Here is a 14,757-nt window from a genome sequence, read left to right on the forward strand (position 1 = left end):
ACTGCGGCAGAGGGGAGCAGCATGGGGACATCCCTCCCTTGTCAGACTCTCGATGGCAGCTGGTGGGCTGGACAGGATCAATTAGTGGGTTGGATATGGCCTGAGGTCAGTATTTTGGCCACCCCTGTTCTAATCTATTTTGCTTTATATGTAAGTAGAGTTACCACGTTACCTCTTAGTGCATGCGTGTACCAAATGTAACATTTTGTGTAGCTGGTTTGAAGCAACAGATAAAATACCATGTTTGTGTTATGTAGTGGCTTACACACTACATTAAGTAATTATTTATATAGGTTCAGATCCAGATGACCTTTTTTTAACTACAAGAGTCACATATTTTATACTTTTTTCTCCTTAGCTATGCTCCAGGTCGCAGAGATTCTGTGTTGCACAGACTCGTGGTCAAACTGAAAAAAAAAATGTCACACCATACTTCTTAGTAAGTTCTCTTGTCTCTTTCAACTAACCAACATGAAAATCCCTTTGCTACAATCATCTGAAATACTAACAAGTGTTCTGTGGTTTCTAACAGATTCTTTTTTTTTCTTTCATAGCTCCAGGGTTACCACCCTTGTAGGTTTGGAAAATCTTTGTTCACTTCATTATAAGACACTTTTGTATACCTTCTAAACTGGATTCTGGCAGCAAAGAGGAACAGGTATGTCATACACCAAATGCTTTTTTTCCTTGTCCCTAACATCCTAAGATATTGAACACTTTTATGTTCCAATGGAGACTTCTTTTATCAGTGACCGATATTTTTCTCTAGTCTGTCTTGTACCTACAAACTCCTGACCTGTTATAATTTCCTCATCTGAAGTGTAGTTTTAGCCAGTATTCCTGTTGGGTATCAGGAAAATTAATATTTTGGTTGGAAAATCATTTTCAGAATTACCAAAATTAGTGCGTCAAGGGATGCTGACTTAGTGCACGCCTAAAGACTTCTAATGTTCTCAGTTACACTGAGAACTAAAAATCAAAGTTTAAAGCATAAACGCCAAACCAATAAGATGTCATGGGATTTATTGAATACTTGCTTATAAACCTTCCCTCCAACTGAACTGTGCAACCTCCTAAGCTCAAAAACAGAAAATGAAATTAAATGACATTCCAGAATAATGAAAACAAAATTTATACGTGCTAAAACACATTACAAAAAATATGTATGTAATAAAATATGTAAAGGACAAAAAATAACCAAGTTTATCTTAAACATATGCTTAGTCAGGCACATATTCTTATTAAACAGTTATATCTCTGGGCTATTTTCAGAAACTGAAAACACTGTTTCTCTTTAAAGCTGGCCACTTCCTTTTTGACTGTCTTCCCATTCTGAACATAAAACAGGTGCATCAGTGATATTTGGCTTGTTCACAGCAAAAGAAGTTCTGTCTTTAATACCTAGCATTACATGTATTTCTCTGTATCTCAGCCATCAGAGGTGATTCAAAGTTATTGAGTGTCATGGTAGTGACTAAGCCAAGTTAGACAAGAATTGGCTAGGGTTACAGCTGTGGGAGGACCTGTAAAGAAGCAGGTGATACCTGTATCGGGAAGTTGCCAATTATAGTATGTTCTTTGGATTTCTCATTTTCTAGCATTTAGGTTCTACTTTATTCTTCTTAGAAAAGGTGATTGGACTGATTGAGATTCCCAGATATAAACTGCCAGGTTTTTTAACATAACTTGCAACAATAAGAAAACAAATCTGCTACATAGGTAGTGAAACCATGTATGAATATGTATTTGGCAAAGTTATAAGCAACATAAAATAGGGCCATATAATGGAAAGGATTAGTGTTAACTATAGGTTTTGCTATCTGCACCACCTCTATTAGGGTAGCACATTCCATACATATCAAACATATTACTGTTTATAGGTAGGTAATGTGAGGGGATACAACCACCTCCTTCCAACCCTGCCACCTAGGACTATATATAAAATGTCAACATACCTATACCTTACATAGTGCCTGAGAATACCAGATGCACTAGAGGCATCAAGCAAGGAAGAATAGTTTCTGATGAAAGAAAGAAAGGTCAGAACTGACCATAGCCATTTCCACTGTAGAAAAGAACTGGAAGCAGTCAAGTTTGAAAGGTAAATGACTAGATCACACCTGATAGAGAAAAACTGACCAACACATTCTGACCAGGAGGAGGACCCCAACTCAGATGGTTACAGCAAGCAAAGCTGAAAGCCCATGAAACACATGCTATTCTTTTCAGCAGAGGCCAAAGCCTGGGACTCTGTCTTCATGGAAAAGTAGCCATCTTGCTTGCCCACAGTCACTCTCTCTTACTTGCTGTCATTCTGGTTCCAGAAATCTTGCTCTTTTTTTAGTGACTTCGTGGAGCAGCTTCCACAGGAGTAGTTGTAGGGTGGACTCCTACTTAGCTTTCCTCATAGCCTGGTGACTAGCACAGTGTTCTGGGAAATGAGAGATGTGGATCTGAATCCTGTTAGTGTGAGAAGAGCTTAGACCAGGTTTCTGACTTCCTGGACAAGTGATCTTACCATAAAGCTATTACGCAAACCTCTACCAGCTGCGTTTTGTGTTAAGATGTAAGTAATTGGGTGCCTTAAGCACACAGGGATTTTCTTCTGGAAAATTAAGTAGAATCAAACCCCAAATTCAGGATAAAATTGCCTAAACAATATAAAAGTCTTTAGTTTTTGTGTGTTAGCCAAAGAACACTGAAAAGACTGAACAACAGAGGACTGTCCACAGTTGCTTAGTCTTGCTTCACTACCAAAGAAGCCCTCCTGTAGGGAACACCAACACTTGTGGTCCTTCTTTCTTGCTTTCTTGCTTTCAAAATGGCCACCAACAGGATGGTTTGCTCATAGCTCTGAAAGCTTCCTGTGTTGTAAGCCTTTCTCCTTCTCTTGTTTTGTTTTCCCTCCTAGGCAGTCTGACCACTTTCCCACTGTAGTCCCCCACTTTTCATGACTGTTTCCTGCTTTTCCCCACCCCCCACTCCCTTTCTCAGGCCTTTTTTCCTGCAGTAACCCTCTGCCCCTCCCTCAGGTTGTTTTTTGTCTTCTCCCTCTCCCTGCAGCTTTCTGTTGCTTATTGTTTTCCCTTCCCTGCCACATAGCTTACCTTTCTCCTCTCCCCCGGGTTTGTTTGTTTGTTTCCAGCTTCTTAGTTCCCTGCTGGCAGAGGGCTGCCCATCCCCCACCCCTCTGGTTCCTTGCAGGGTTAATCCTTTTTTTGCTGGAATGGCTGAAGCCAGCTGTGAGCAGTTCACTGCTGGGGTTTCAGCCCCTCTGGACGGAAGCTTTGTTCTCTGGCTTCATGCCCCTCCCTCCATTGGAGTAGAGGAGCGTGCTGCTGATGTGGGGGTGCTCATAGGTTGCAAACATGTCCTCTGTGCTGCCCGGGTGAGTGTTGGTGAGGGGTCAAGTGCTCCCCCCAGGGCTCGAGGGCTCTCAGTGCATGACGTGTATAGCTCCTCCTCCTCAGAGTTGGACTTTGATTCTGCCTTTGAGGATGAGTTGACAGAAGTCCTCCCTCAGGAGGTAGCGTCTTCCGATTCAGCTAAGGTGTCCCACTCAATAGGGAGTGTTCCCACCTCGGAGGCGGAACCTGTTCCTGCTTCTGAGGAACCTCTCTGTTCTGGTTACTCTGTTGAATGCCTCATTGAGTTTCTAGACCAGATCAAGCACCACTGGAGGGTTGACCAGCATTTACGTAAATGGTTCCCAGACCCTGAGACATTTGTGGTGTCCACTAAGGCTGCAGCAGTGGCTATCCAATCTAGGGATGTAGTTTTTGCCTTAGCAAATGTGCAGGTAATGTTGGGTGCTTGTTATAAGAAGCGACAGCTGGGGAGTTGTAGGCCCAGTCTTTTCCTGTCCTGCATGTTTGCTGCTCTCTGCCACTTCTCTCTCTGTTTTTTGGCCTTGTCTGTTCCCCCTTCTCTGCCCTTCAAACATGGCTGCCACAACCTTTGGTTCTCTTAATGCCAATGGCTGCAGCGACCCTGTGAAGTAGACAGCACTCTTTGATTTCCTGCACCACCATAAAAGTCTGGACATCACCTTTCTGCAGGAAACACACACCAATGCAGCTAATCAAGCTGACTGGCATGCCATCTGGAAAGGCCACAGTTTCTTGAGTCATGGCACTCGGTAGCTCGGGAATGTAGGGGGGCGGTCAGGAATGCCAAGGCGGAAATGGAGCTGGGATTAGCGACCCAGATCAAGGACAAGAAGTCCTTTTTCAAATACATAGGGGGGCAAAAAAAGGTGCCAAGTAACATGAGGCCTCTGCAGGACACGCTAGGAAATCTGGTCATCTCACCAGATGGTAAAGCTGACATATTCAACAATTTCTTTGCCTCCGTATTTCTGAGGAGGGACCTGGATATCTCCCCCACTGGCACCCCCGAGGGCCCTGTGGGTGGCACACCCAGACCTAGGGTTAATGAGGACCTTGTCAGGGAACTTCTGGAGGGACTAGATGTATTTAAATCCACAGGTCCTGATTACCTCCACCCCAAAGTGCTGAAGGAACTAGCAGGCGTCATTGCGGGACCTTTGGCACAGCTCTACGAGCACTCATGGCGCTTGGGTGATGTGCCGGAGGACTGGAAAAGGGCCAATGTGGTCCCCATCTTCAAAAAAGGGAGGAAGAAGGACCCAGGAAACTATAGGCCCATGAGTCTCACCTCGGTCCTGGGGAAGTTTTCAAAAGAATTATCCTGGCACATGTCCAGGAAGGGCCAGCAGGGGAGGTTATGCTCAGGGGCAACCAGCATGGGTTCATTAGGGGCAGGTCTTGTCAAACCAACTTGGTGGCCTTCTACGACCAGGTCACCAAGTCCTTGGATGCAGGTGTTGCAGAGGATATAGTCTTTCTGGACTTCAGGAAGGCCTTTGACACGGTCTCTCACTCCATTCTCAGTAAGAAACTAGGAGACAGTGGTGTTGATGCCTATACAGTCAGATGGGTCACTAACTGGCTGGAGGGCTGCACCCAGAGGGTGGTGGTGGACGGGTCTTATTCAACCTGGAGGGATGTGGGCAGTGGGGTTCCCCAGGGCTCGGTCCTCGGGCCCGCACTATTCAACATCTTCATCAGTGACTTGGGCGAGGGGGTAAAAAGCACCCTGTTCAAGTTCGCGGATGACACTAACATGTGGGGGGAAGTGGGTATGCTAGTAGGAAGGAACAGGCTGCAAGCGGATCTAGATAGGTTACAGGGGTGGGCCGAAGAGAACAGGATGGGGTTCAACGCTGACAAGTGCAGGGTAATGCACCTGGGAAGGAAGAACCAGTGGCACACCTACAGGCTGGGGAACTCCCATCTCGACAGTGTTGAGACAGAAAAGGCCCTACGAGGAGAGGCTGAGGGACCTGGACCTGTTCAGCCTCCAAAAGAGAAGGCTGAGAGGGGATCTAGTGGCAGTCTACAAACTAGTCAAGGGGGACTAGCAGGCATTGGGAGAGTCCCTGTTCCCTCGTGCAATCCCAGGAGTTACAAGGAACAACGGACACAAGCTAGCGGAGGGTAGTTTCAGGCTAGACATTAGGAAGTGCTATTTCACTGTCAGGGTGGCTAGGACCTGGAACCAACTTCCAAAAGAAGTGGTGCTGGCTCCTACCCTGGGGGTCTTTAAAAGGAGGCTGGATGAACATCTGGTCTGGGTCGTTTAACCCCAGTATTCTTTCCTGCCATGGCAGGGGGTTGGACTAGATGATCTCCTCAGGTCCCTTCCGACCCTACCAACTATGAAACTATGAAACTATGGCACCTCCCTCAGTGCAGGGGTCATGATCCTTCTGTCACCACAGCTGATACCTGACTCAGAGGTAGCCCAAGAGGTCATCCCTGGCCGCCTGCTCACCCTTCACATCCGGTTCGCACAACATCGCTGCCTCCCACTGCTGGACGAGAATGGACTGCCTTCTTTGAGACCCTGGCTGACTTTTTACAGAGTGCTGCTGCTGGTGATGACTTTTTCCTCCTGGGCAGGGACTTTAATTGCATGGTCAATGTGCATCTTGACTGGAATGGGCTGGAGCCCCATCCATCCTTGGCCCAGAAGCTGTGGACCATTTTGGAGGCAGTGGACCTTCTTGATGTCTGGTGCCATCTCCATGCTGATGTGAGGCAGTATACCTAGATGAAGGTGACTGCCGGTGGGCTCTCCGTGGCATGCCTTGGCCACCTGTATATCACCAGGCACCACCTACCATTCCTGCACAGCAGCTACATTACCCCAGCAGGACTATCAGATCACAGCCTGGTTTCTTGTGCACTGAGCCTTCCTGGAAGGACACATTCCTGGGCACCCTACTAGTCTCTTGCAGGATGCTCACTTCTGTGACTGCTTTGCTCACTTTTGGAAGACATGGAAGGCCACAAGAGTCACCTTCCCTTCCTGGAAGCAGTGGTGGGATGTGGGAAAGATGCAAATTACAGTTTTCTGTTAGCAGTACATGCAGTTGGCAACAAGAGAGCTTCGTCACCGTGTTCAGGAGTTGGAGGAGGATGTGGAGCAGCTTGAAGTGGCCCTGCATGATGTTGGCGGTGATGTGGGGCTGCTTGAGAGCCTTAAGCTCCATAAGAAACATCTGTGGGAGCTGGCAAGGAATGCAGGCCAGGGTATGAAGGTCCGTGCCCACTGCCAAGCACTGGCAGGGACTGACGCCCCAACTCACTTCTTCAGCCTTGAGAAATGACAAGCCACATGGAAGGTCATTGAGACCCCAGATGGCCAAAAACTCACAGTTCCTGTTGAGATCTGATGCCATGCCACCACCTTTTACCAGGAATTGTTTGCAGCTGAACCAATTTGCCTAGTCTATTAGGTGCTTACATGACGGCCTCCCTAGACTTTGCTTATCAGAGGCTGACCATCTTGAATGAGAACTGTGGACCTCACCTTAGGCAAAGCCCCTGGCATTGATGGGTTACCTGCTGAGTTTTATAAGACCTTCTGGCCTCTCCTTGACCCCTGCCTCCTGCTTGTCTTTCATGAGAGTCTCATGGACCAGACAATGCCAACCAGCTGTTGCTGAGTGGTTCTTACCCTGCTGCCTAAGAAAGGAGACCTTGGCTGCATCAAGAACTGGTGACCAGTGACCGTTTTGTGTGCCGATTATAAGATCCTGGCCAAGGCTTTGGCTAACCAGCTGTGCATCTTTATGACTTCGATCATCAGCCCTGAGCACAGCTACTGCATGCTGGGCAGGACCCCTACTCCATGCACTGTGGTGTTGCCTGACCGGACTAACTCTTCCATCTGCCTCCATCTCAGCGGGCTGCCTGTCGGTCACCCAGGTGATATCCAGTACTTGGTCACCTGTTAACAAGTCTGTGGGCATGTTTCTTCAGCTTGTGTGAACTGGACCAAGAGCGACACCCTCTTTCTTGGTCCCTGGGTCAGCCCTCTACCCCCTGACTTGCCCGGGGCTCTTACCTGGCATTTGCAGGGCCTCAAGGCCCTGGGGGTATTCCTCAGGCCATCAGTCTTTTCAGCATGGAACTGGGAAGACCTTGGTGGCGAGGTGGAGGCAAGCCTGCAGTGATGACTCTGGCGTCTGCCCAGCCTTTCCTACCACAGGCAGATCCTTATTGTCAACAACCTGGCAGCTGTGACATTGTGGCACTGTTGCGTTGTGTTGGACCCCCCACCAGACCTGCTTGAGAAGCTCCAGAAACTTCTTGTGGACTTTTTTTGGGATGGTCGTCACTGGCTCTCCTGAGCCATTCTTTATTTGCCAGTGGCCAAGGGGGACCAGGGCTTGGTTGACCTGGTGGGCAGGGTGGTGGCCTTCAAAGTCTCCTCTACTGTGATGACCTCCTCTCCTTTTGGCATCTAGCTAATTTGTTTTTGCACCAGGTGGGGGGAGCCTTGTTTTCGACTGGGAGCTTTTCCTTCAGGACCCCACTCTCCTGGACTGGGGTGTCCTCCCGCTCTTCTATCAAAGCATGGCACAGTCCTGGCGAGCTGTCTTCTGCCTCCTGCCCTAAGCCAGGCACCTGTGTTTTCTGCAGTTACTACAAGAGCCCCTGGTCTATAACCCCACCCTGCAGTGCAAGCTACCAAGCCTCACTTCTAACAGCCTTGTTGACTCCCTCCTCCAGTCACATACCATCTGGCTGGGACACCTCCTTGACATTACTCAGTCAGACTGTTTGTTAGCTGAGGCTCTTGGTGCCCACCTGGGCATGCTTTCAGTCTGCTGTGCCACCTGCCTCCTGGAGGACATGCAGGCCACTCTCTCACCAGATGTGGCAGCTGCCCTAGAGGATCACCTTCAGGCACAGAGAGCCCCCCCAAGTGGGGATGTCCTGGGCAAGCCTTTTCCACCACTGCCCATTGTCCCGGTTGTGGATGGTGACCTGGGTGGTAGGCCCAGCACCTTATTGGCTCTTCCCATGCCTCCTGACAGTGGCACCAGCATCCACTTGTATGTGCTTCCCAGGAAGGCCCTGTATCTGTGGGTGATTCATCTTTGCCATGCCTGCATCCTTGGCACTCAATTTGACATGGTGTGGTGGAGGCACATAGCAGTACTGGCGCTCACGCCAGCCTGCCCCATGTGGTTCATGCTTTATAAGCCCCTCATCTCCAAAAAGACCAGTGACCTCCAGTGGTGGTTGCTACATGGGATACTGGCCACCAGCACTCTCGTCCACCACCTAGACCCAGCTGCATCAGCAGCCTGCCCCTTTTGTCCAGGGGGAGTGGAGGAGGATCTTCATCAAGCCTTCCTCAGATGTCCTTGGCTTTCGCCACTATTTGCTGCCCTCAGCACCTTACTTGAGGTGCTAGACTTGGCCTTCTCGGAGGCCATTTACTTGTTCTCCCTCCCCTATGGGGCAGCCAATGTGGGGGGTCATCTGTCTGGCCAACTTTCTTATTCAGCCAGGCTAAGATGGCCATCCTCAAGAGTGGCAGGAACTGGCTTGCTGGGGCCGGCTCAGGTGATGCCCTGCGGCTCTTCCAGTTTTTGGTGCGGGCACACCTGTCACTGGAGTTTGAGCATGCAGACGGTGCCCACCTTCCAGGCACATTGGTCAGTTCAGGAGGTGCTCTGCAATATTGAAGGTAGCCATTTAGTCCTCGAGCTGTGATACTGCTAGTCCTTTCCCCAGGTAGAGGCAGGGGTCTCAGTAGGCTGATGTACTGGATTTTTTATTTTTAGACTGTGAGGGCAAGCCTTGCAGGCCAAAGCCCCAGGCTTTGTTTGTTGTACCTGGGCCCCTGTGTGGGCAGTGTTTCATTTCTTTGTTGGATTGTTACCCCTTTTCCCCTTAATAAACCTTTATAAAAAGTCAAAAGGCTGTCTTTCCTTCCTTCTTTCCTTCTTTTAGTGATGAAGGGAGATGTCCAATTTGTTATAGAACCCCTAGAGCAGGATATTATAGCTATTTCCTAAGATCCCAGGGGAAGAATTCATGCACAGCTGATTAATCCACATCTAACACTAATTCTAACATGGCAGTATCAAGAGGCATAAATAAGCTAAAATGAGGGTACCACCTGGAAAGCAGAATAATGTAAGGCCATTCTGGCTGAGTACTGGCATTTACAATTTAGAAGTCTGTGGGGGAAGGTTTTTTTTAAATATTAACACATGTAAATAATTTGTTTTGTCTTGGCTTATAAATACAGTAATTGTTTGAATTATTTGAATGTATTAACTCCAGACTTAATACATGGGAACTGACAATCATTAATCCAAACAGGCATAAAAGGCTCTGTATTGAGAATTAATGTTCTGGCAAAAAAAACAAGCATTAAACAGATTGCCATTTTGTAATAATATACAGAATATATCGCATTATGTTTCTTGGATGGATTGTGATTGTGTATTAAGTAGGAAATAATGTACTGTTCGTTCTAATTATTTAACTATCTTACTTCACACATCTGTATCTCACTTTTCTCATTTCCCCTCTGATACTCTACTTACTCTATGCTTCTTCATTTCTTTTCACCTCCAAAATATCATTCATTCCTACCATATACTCTTTCCCTTTCTTCATCAGGCTGGCCTTCTCTCCTTTTAATCCTATAATTACCATTATTTTCTCCCCAACAGAAGGATAATATTAATCGTGAATGGTTTTAGATGTGCTATTCTATCACCTATACTTTTTAGACAGCTGAATTTTGTATTTAAGAAACATGTAAAAATATTTTTTCTGAGGAAAACACAGCGCACAATATTGCAGTAATTATCTAGCCCAGTGATTCTCAACATTTTACCACTCCAGGCACCCCTCCATAAGTTTTCTGAATTTAGCATCACCACATTCAAAAAATGAATTTATTTATTACAGTGTTTACCTCTTCACATAGGGTCCAGGCAGGCTTGGGGGAAGGAAGAGTGAGCACTTACCTCCTTACACATGCACTGGGTATAGCGGGTGAGCACCTACCTACTTGGGTTGGGCATGGAGAAGTGAGCCCTTACTTCCTTGCACCCTGTGTAACCCTTAAAAGGATCTCACAGCACCCAGAGATGCCACATCACCACAGTCGAGAATCATTGATCTGGACAGCAATGCTATCCCTCTGCTATTAAGGGGGCTTTAGCATAGATAGTGTAGATAAAATTTAGATTCCTCTGTTCAGAAAGCTCAGGACCCTGTCTCTTGGGCTAAAGAAGAATCTCTTTTAGTAAACTTAGGACATATGGTTGACAGTTCTGATGCCATCCCATGTGAGCACTGGCATATGTTACAGACCTGAATGAGTCCCTTTAGTGGGTAGTTACTAGCCTGTTTTTACTAGGCCACCTATTGGATCCCACATGCTTCCAAGTCAGCCAGAAGCTAAGCAATGTTCCTAGCTTAGGCCTCTAAGGCACACTTCTGTACGCTGAAACGCTGTCTGGCACCCTTTGTTGGTACGTGAGAAGACGCAGTTCAAGTGTCTGAGGCCTTTAAACTAGTGCTACCCTAGCTATGCAAGACAATCGAGGCTGCACGACAATGCTACCTCTTTGTTGATGAGTCTTGTGTTTATGGGAAGTTTCACACATGTGGTGTTCTTTTTATTTTTTTTCAAGCCTCGGTTTCTAGAGTCAGGTGATAATGGGAGAATGTCAGTTTTCCCTTTTTATAAGGTAAGCTTCTAGCTACAAAGGTTGTGGAGAAAAACCTGAAAATATAAACCTAAAAGGTCAAGCGTTAGAACACAAAATAAGAGCAAAACTAGCAAAGAACAAAAACTATTTTTAAAAATCTTATTAATTTTTAAATTACTCTAATATTTTTGAGGGTTTGGGGTTGGTAAAATAATTATCTCCTAATTATTATTATATAATAATAATTATTAAAACAAGAAAGGAAAAATGCAACTGTAGCTTGGAATGCTTTCTTCTAGGTGAAAATAATGAGCCAGCCAAGAGCAGCTAGTCACAAGATGGTCATGCTATAGTTCAGTTGCTTGGCTTTGCTACATCTATGAGGCCAACTGCAAGAATGGCATCCCAGGGGAAAAATACAAGGGCAACCTTGCCTAGGAAATCTACCATGGGGGAGGTTTTTCTTTGTCTTGCATTGACTTAGCATATCATGGCGAGGTACAGACATTCAAAAAGCCTGAGGTGGAATTGATCTAAGTTACACCGTTTGCTGCAAACAGCGTAGTTTAGATCGGTAGTGAACAGAACACATATTCACCCTTTGGTGGGGGCGGCGGCAAATCTTAGACCAGGTTCTGCCATTTTTAAATCAGTCTGTGTGCGCCAAACCTTTGTTCTGTTATGGGTATAGACTGCTGGTTTTGTGTGAACTTCTGTTCTGTTATGGGTATAGACCGGTTTCCGATCACTTATACTGGTAATTGTGTCATGTCTGTACCTGGATCATAGGTTGGTAAGAATGAATGTAAGTATTTTTAAGCATTATAAGTATTTTTAGGTGTTTAAGTATTTTTAAGCGTTTAAGTATTTTTTTTAACCTTATTCAGCACTGCACTGAGTTAAGATGGCTTGGGCTTCAATATATTGTACATTCACATCCTGTAGTTCCCTTTGTCATATTAGGTTCTTCTTCACAGTCTAACTGCTGCCTGCATTTTCATCCAGAATTTAACTCTTTTATTCCTTATCCACACTTACTTTCAAATAGACCCTAAAGAAAAGAATGTCAGCCATTCTAGAAAATGGTCCAGCTCAAAGGCCTGTTTGTATGTAAACTCTGAGGGACTGAGGGAAGCCGATTTAATTTTCATTTTGCCTTTCATTAAGCATAACCATTTTAAAAGGGGATCTTCTACTAACATGGCTGCTTTTAGAACTAGCTATCTCATTTTCTTATAGCTGGTTTCCCCTGGCTTTGATTTTTATGTATGGATTGTATTTGATCAGATAACATCCACTGGAGATGTTGCCGTCTTTGTTCAGGACACCAGTTTTGTAAGCTGTAAAGCTGATAAACAGTTATGTGTGTCTTGTTTCCTTCTTTGTAAAGAGATTCTATTGAGACATCAGCACATCTGGGGAAAACATGTTTTTTAATATTTTGGTTGTTGTTATTCATTTCAAATGTAGGGCTATCATTTGATGTCTACATCTTAAAGATGCAAAGTGATGCCTTGTTGGCAGTAATGAATATGAGTCTAACGGAGAAGAAGAAACTGAACCTGCCTTCAGGTTCCTTTGTATCACACTCTCATCTAAAGAAAGGACCTTTGAGGATATTAAAACTTGATGCTTTTTCTGTTTGCCTCATGAAAGATAAAGCTTTGTTAAACTTGTATTGCTTTGTTGTCTCTTTAGTTCAGCTGCCTTACACAGCAGTTTTTCTTTTTTTAAAAATCCTCAGTATAGAAGATGAAACAAATGCCATGCTCTATTGACTGGCATATACCAACTAGAGGCATATTCACATGAGAAAACTGCTTGACAAATATTTCATCTATCTGAGATATTTTCCAGCTGAGTTGCCTTCCTATTCTGTTCCCACCACATTCTCTACATTGCACAGTGGAAAAGCAGAGACATTTAACTTTTGCATGGGACTGGGAACTTCAGACTTTGAAAAGTCAGTTTTTTCAGGAACATTTTTTCCCAGCTGGCACTCAATAATGGAAACAAACTTGATTTCAGTTATTTTCTCTGTATACAAATGTATAAAAAAGAGCAAATTCAGGAGGGGTTTGTTATGCATCTTAAAACCGCTTGACTCCAGTTGCTAAAGACTCTCATGCCTTATGACAAAGCTTATTTGTATTATTGACAAATAAAAGACCAAACAGAAATAGCCTTTTCACCACTAAGACGGGCTTACAGCAAATATTACTGGTTGGTAACAGCACTGGAAGGAAGAAAGGAAAATACTGAGAAAAAATTATTTGGTTTTCAAATTAATGATGGAATTGATTTTTTTAATTTTTTATAGAAGTGGCATTGTTTTCAATAGTTGATGAAATTAGCTAATTGAAGTCTTTTTAAATAACTTTATATAGGTGGTTCCTGGCATGTTGTATCTAACTCTTAATAAGCTGATATAATTAATGATATTGGCACCTTTGTCTTTATAGGAAAAAGTAAAATAGCTATTTAGGAATACAAAAACAGATGATGCAATAAGTAAAAATTAGCACATATATTAGCTGTAATCTTCAAAACACATTATAAACATTAACAAATTAATCCTCACTGCACTTCTCACAACAAAACAATATCTCCTAATAAATATTATGCCAGTTTTATAAATTAGAAAATTAGCATAGAAACTATGTAGTTTGCCTTGACCATGTAGTTGAGTATGTGACCAGATATAGTTAAATAAAACAGCTCACATTTTGAATAGTAAGTATTTAATTTCTTATTGGACTGCATATAATCATCCACAGAATAAAAAACAAAAAACAAACAACACTTTTGAAAATGCATTGTGTAAATTTGAATAAGTTAATTTGAGGAAATCACTGTTTGCATGTATAGCAGGGATAAAAGTCAAATTTATTGTTTTAATTATTTACTGCAAAATTTATACTCAGCTCAGTTATGAGTAAGTTGGCTGATGAATCAATCTATAGCATGAAAGGAAAGAGACTTAATAGACAAATGCTGGTTTTCTACCTTCAGCACAATAGTTTAATTTGTTTTGCAGGCCCAAGTAAAAGTATTGTTAGTTTTAGGTCAGTCCATTCTCAGGGAAAGCAGTCAACCATGCAGAGACATAGTACATAGTTTGGCAACATCTGAGACATCAACTCGTTATCATGTTAACTCAGAACCTAGTGACTGAGTGCAATGGTAGGAATGATCTGCTCTTAATTCAATGTTAGAATAAATGAAGAGCTTAGTTTCAACTGCTGCTGGAATCTTAATCTTTACAAGGATAAAAAGTTCATTCAAAAGCAGTTGAGCTGATGGAGAGTCCCGTTCTCTAACTGGATTGAGCTTCGAATTTTCTGCTCTAGGCAGCTGACAAAAACTGGGTGCAGCTACACGTGCGCTTTAATGCACAGTAGCCTATTTTACTGTGCATTAAAGCATCACTTAAAAGCCATGCACATTCATTACTGTGCATGAAGGCAGCCTAATGCACATTTCTTTTAGTAGTTCACATTGGAGGATTCCTATACATGTGTGGAGCCTGCTCTGATGCACTGAAAATCCAGCTCATTGGAGTAGACTTGATTAATTGCACCCACACAGCACATGTAGCAGTGTCTCCATGCATGCCTGCACTGAAAAAATGGTGGCAGGGTGCTTTGAAATAAAACATGTTCAATGAGCTTTAGTTCAAAGTGCCCCACCACCATTTTTTC

The 14,757-nt window shown here is 44.3% G+C and overlaps 1 protein-coding gene across 6 annotated transcripts in view; it reads left to right on the plus strand.

Annotated features, from left to right (window-relative positions):
* CETN3 (centrin 3) overlaps positions 1-14,757 on the plus strand; it is a 195,439-nt gene that overhangs the window by 111,989 nt on the left and 68,693 nt on the right. For 5 of the 6 annotated variants that reach the window (XR_009461093.1, XR_009461091.1, XR_009461092.1 and 2 more), the window contains exons 6-7: positions 359-439; positions 555-658. Coding sequence is in view for 1 of the 6 variants with exons in the window: in XM_059725036.1 (XP_059581019.1) it covers positions 8,187-9,095 (909 nt within the window). In the remaining 5 variants the exon portion in view is untranslated. Of the gene's footprint in view, positions 1-358; positions 440-554; positions 659-5,803; positions 9,678-14,757 lie in introns of those variants that run through there. The other variant, XM_059725036.1, reaches the window with a different exon arrangement.

The sequence above is a fragment of the Alligator mississippiensis genome, chromosome 3 (genome assembly GCF_030867095.1).
Source record: "Alligator mississippiensis isolate rAllMis1 chromosome 3, rAllMis1, whole genome shotgun sequence".
NCBI lineage: Eukaryota > Metazoa > Chordata > Crocodylia > Alligatoridae > Alligator > Alligator mississippiensis.